At 34.6% G+C, this 3403-nt stretch overlaps 1 protein-coding gene across 1 annotated transcript in view; it reads left to right on the forward strand.

Annotated features, from left to right (window-relative positions):
- The window catches only part of LOC107014634 (phytoene synthase 1, chloroplastic), a 5723-nt gene extending 2580 nt beyond the window's left edge, over window positions 1–3143 (forward strand). The window contains exons 4-8 of the mRNA XM_027915657.1: window positions 89–139; window positions 563–735; window positions 1050–1285; window positions 1812–2004; window positions 2695–3143. Of these exons, the coding sequence (XP_027771458.1) occupies window positions 89–139; window positions 563–735; window positions 1050–1285; window positions 1812–2004; window positions 2695–2868 (827 nt within the window). The 3' untranslated portion in view covers window positions 2869–3143. The remainder of the gene's footprint in view (window positions 1–88; window positions 140–562; window positions 736–1049; window positions 1286–1811; window positions 2005–2694) is intronic.
- Window positions 3144–3403: the final 260 nt, after the last annotated feature.

Genomic DNA, 3403 nt, shown 5'->3' on the forward strand with positions numbered 1-3403 from the left:
TATATATATATATATATATATATATATATATATATATCTGTTCATGTTATTGATGAAGACAAAATTTGATCTTTGTTTGTTTATTCAGGAACTATGCTAATGACTCCCGAGAGAAGAAGGGCTATCTGGGCAATATATGGTGAGGTTTCTAGCCATTTAATAACAGATACGCACACAAACACATATGATTAATCGGAGACGAGAAAAAAAGAAATGAAGTTTGAGTTTGAGGGTCATATATAATAGGTAAATCCGAGCTTGACTAGCTTGAGATGTTTATTGTCATATCATGCTCAATACTAACCAAAACACTGAAAAAGAACATGATTATATTTACATACTAATATTTTCATTTGCGTTGCTGTTCACATTTTTACCTATGGAACTGGTTTTTTTTGATTTGTTATACTTCATATTCGATGTTAATAAACTATATCATTCCTCCCTTTTTCTCCACTTCAAGCTTTACTGTAGTGTTGAAAGGGGAAACTCCTTTTAATGATTGCATATATAAACGAACTTCTTGAGTTGAAAAATTTCTCATTATGATCTGTTTAAACAGTATGGTGCAGGAGAACAGATGAACTTGTTGATGGCCCGAACGCATCATATATTACCCCGGCAGCCTTAGATAGGTGGGAAAATAGGCTAGAAGATGTTTTCAATGGGCGGCCATTTGACATGCTCGATGGTGCTTTGTCCGATACAGTTTCTAACTTTCCAGTTGATATTCAGGTTAGTCTACCAATTCTATGGTCTTTATATTTGTTCAATTTGCGTTTGATGTCACTTTAGCTGAGGGCTTTTCTAATAGCTTACTTCAGCCTTGTGGAAATGTTTGTAGTTGAATCTCTAGTTCTGTCTCCTTTATCTGTTTCTCTCGTCCTAGATACTACACATACTTCGTTTCTGTTTTAACATTTTTTTCGTCTTTTGGCGTTGTTTTGTATGTGAATCATATATTTGGAACAGAAACATTATTAGTTCACATGATTTGATTTGCTTTCTTCAATAGCGTAAATCGTCTAACCTTCCAATATATGTTGCAGCCATTCAGAGATATGATTGAAGGAATGCGTATGGACTTGAGAAAATCGAGATACAAAAACTTCGACGAACTATACCTTTATTGTTATTATGTTGCTGGTACGGTTGGGTTGATGAGTGTTCCAATTATGGGTATCGCCCCTGAATCAAAGGCAACAACAGAGAGCGTATATAATGCTGCTTTGGCTCTGGGGATCGCAAATCAATTAACTAACATACTCAGAGATGTTGGAGAAGAGTAAGTACAAAGCTATGTTTTACGCACATAATTTTTTTTGCTAATATTTACATACCAAAATATAGGAAAATGAGCTCTTCGGTTATCCGGTTTATATGTTTTTTATGTCAACATAATAGTATAAAGTAATTAGTATCAGTCGTTCTGGGAATAAAATTGCAGAACTCAATTTAGCCGTGTTCTGAAATCCTGCTTGTTTTGAGAGCTTAAAGCTCATAGTTAGTCGTTGAGGCGAAGAAATTCTTCGTTGTCCATCTTTATTCCACCTTAAAGTTGTGATATTTTCATTATTGGTACATTTGGCAAAAACACTTGAACAAATTTATGACGGATGCCTTTTGAAAGTCACTATACCTGTCTGGTCGGCGTTTATCACATTTCTTTGACATATTGAACTTTGAAACATGATATCAGCTCTTGACACTGACGAGCCATGATCAATTTCTTTCCTTTATTCTTTCTTTGGAAGTGCCGTATTTTAGCTTCTAAAGGCTTCCGTTGTGCTTATATATTGCTTTCCCTGCAGTGCCAGAAGAGGAAGAGTCTACTTGCCTCAAGATGAATTAGCACAGGCAGGTCTATCCGATGAAGATATATTTGCTGGAAGGGTAACCGATAAATGGAGAATCTTTATGAAGAAACAAATACATAGGGCAAGAAAGTTCTTTGATGAGGCAGAGAAAGGCGTAACAGAATTGAGCTCAGCTAGTAGATTCCCTGTAAGCATTCGTAAACTCTTCAGTTTTATGAAATGATTCTTTTTTCGCGTTATTAGATGAATATGGTTGCTTGTGTTGAGTATTTCTAGGTCGATGAAGTTGAGACAAAAGGGTTTTAAGTTTTAACGACTATTACCGGGTGCCATGTTATCTGCTACCTAATCTTAGGTAGTTGACCGGAAGGGCTAGAATTTTAACCTCATGTTCACCCTACCAACCAAGAAATGAACCTCGCATTGAGCTCGTATTTATGAATATTTGCTTTGGCATGACATTGTGCGGATCATGAAATGTCTTAGATTATATGGAAAAATCATTCTATTACATCGAATAGGTACATTAGATCTAAGAAGCACGTCGTTTTGTAAATGAGAAATTCTATAGCTCAGATCTTTAGTTTTCTCTGAACGACCTACAAACCAACGGATAACCTTGTATTGAGCTTGTCGTTCTCAGTATTTGCACTAACATTACATCGTGTGGATCCTGAAATGGCTTGGATTGCTATTATTCCGGATATGGCAAAACCATTTTATTAGTACTAGATATCGAATAACTACATATGACCCAACAAGTACCTTGGGTTGGAATTACAATATCCCATACCTCGTATCTTTAGTGTTCTCTTATTTATTACCTTTGTCTACTATTCTGGCAAAATAACCTCACCCGTTACTCGGTTTTTTCCAGGTATGGGCATCTTTGGTCTTGTACCGCAAAATACTAGATGAGATTGAAGCCAATGACTACAACAACTTCACAAAGAGAGCATATGTGAGCAAATCAAAGAAGTTGATTGCATTACCTATTGCATATGCAAAATCTCTTGTGCCTCCTACAAAAACTGTCTCTCTTCAAAGATAAAGCATGAAATCAAGATATATATATATATATATATATAGCAATATACATTAGAAGAAAAAAAGGAAGAAGAAATATTGTTGTATTGATATAAATGTATATCATAAATATTAGGTTGTAGTAAAATTCAATATAATTATCTCTTGTAGTTGTTGTATCTTCTCTTTATCTCAAATCCTTTTGAGAGAAAACTTTTCGTAGTTATCTGCTCTGCACTTGTGAGCACGATAATTGATATACCAAATTCATTTTTGATTCTATGGAGAAATTTGTTATTACTTTTTTGGGGGTAAAGGAACTATCTCAGATATGACGATTTTACATTTCAATTTTCTAAAGTTATCCAAATTCGATTCAATCCATACACCAATATCCAACAAGAGAGTTGGAGACACATTGGTCTAGCCGTCTATACGCAAATTATTGAGTAGTATTTTTTAACAGCGCAAACATCATTCGATTTTTTTGTCGATTCGGTTTGTAGAATAGAAAAATCACAGTTGAATTTGTAATCTAAATTCGAGTTGTATAATACAAG

This window comes from Solanum pennellii, chromosome 3, assembly GCF_001406875.1.
Source record: "Solanum pennellii chromosome 3, SPENNV200".
In the NCBI taxonomy this organism is placed as follows: Eukaryota; Viridiplantae; Streptophyta; class Magnoliopsida; order Solanales; family Solanaceae; genus Solanum; species Solanum pennellii.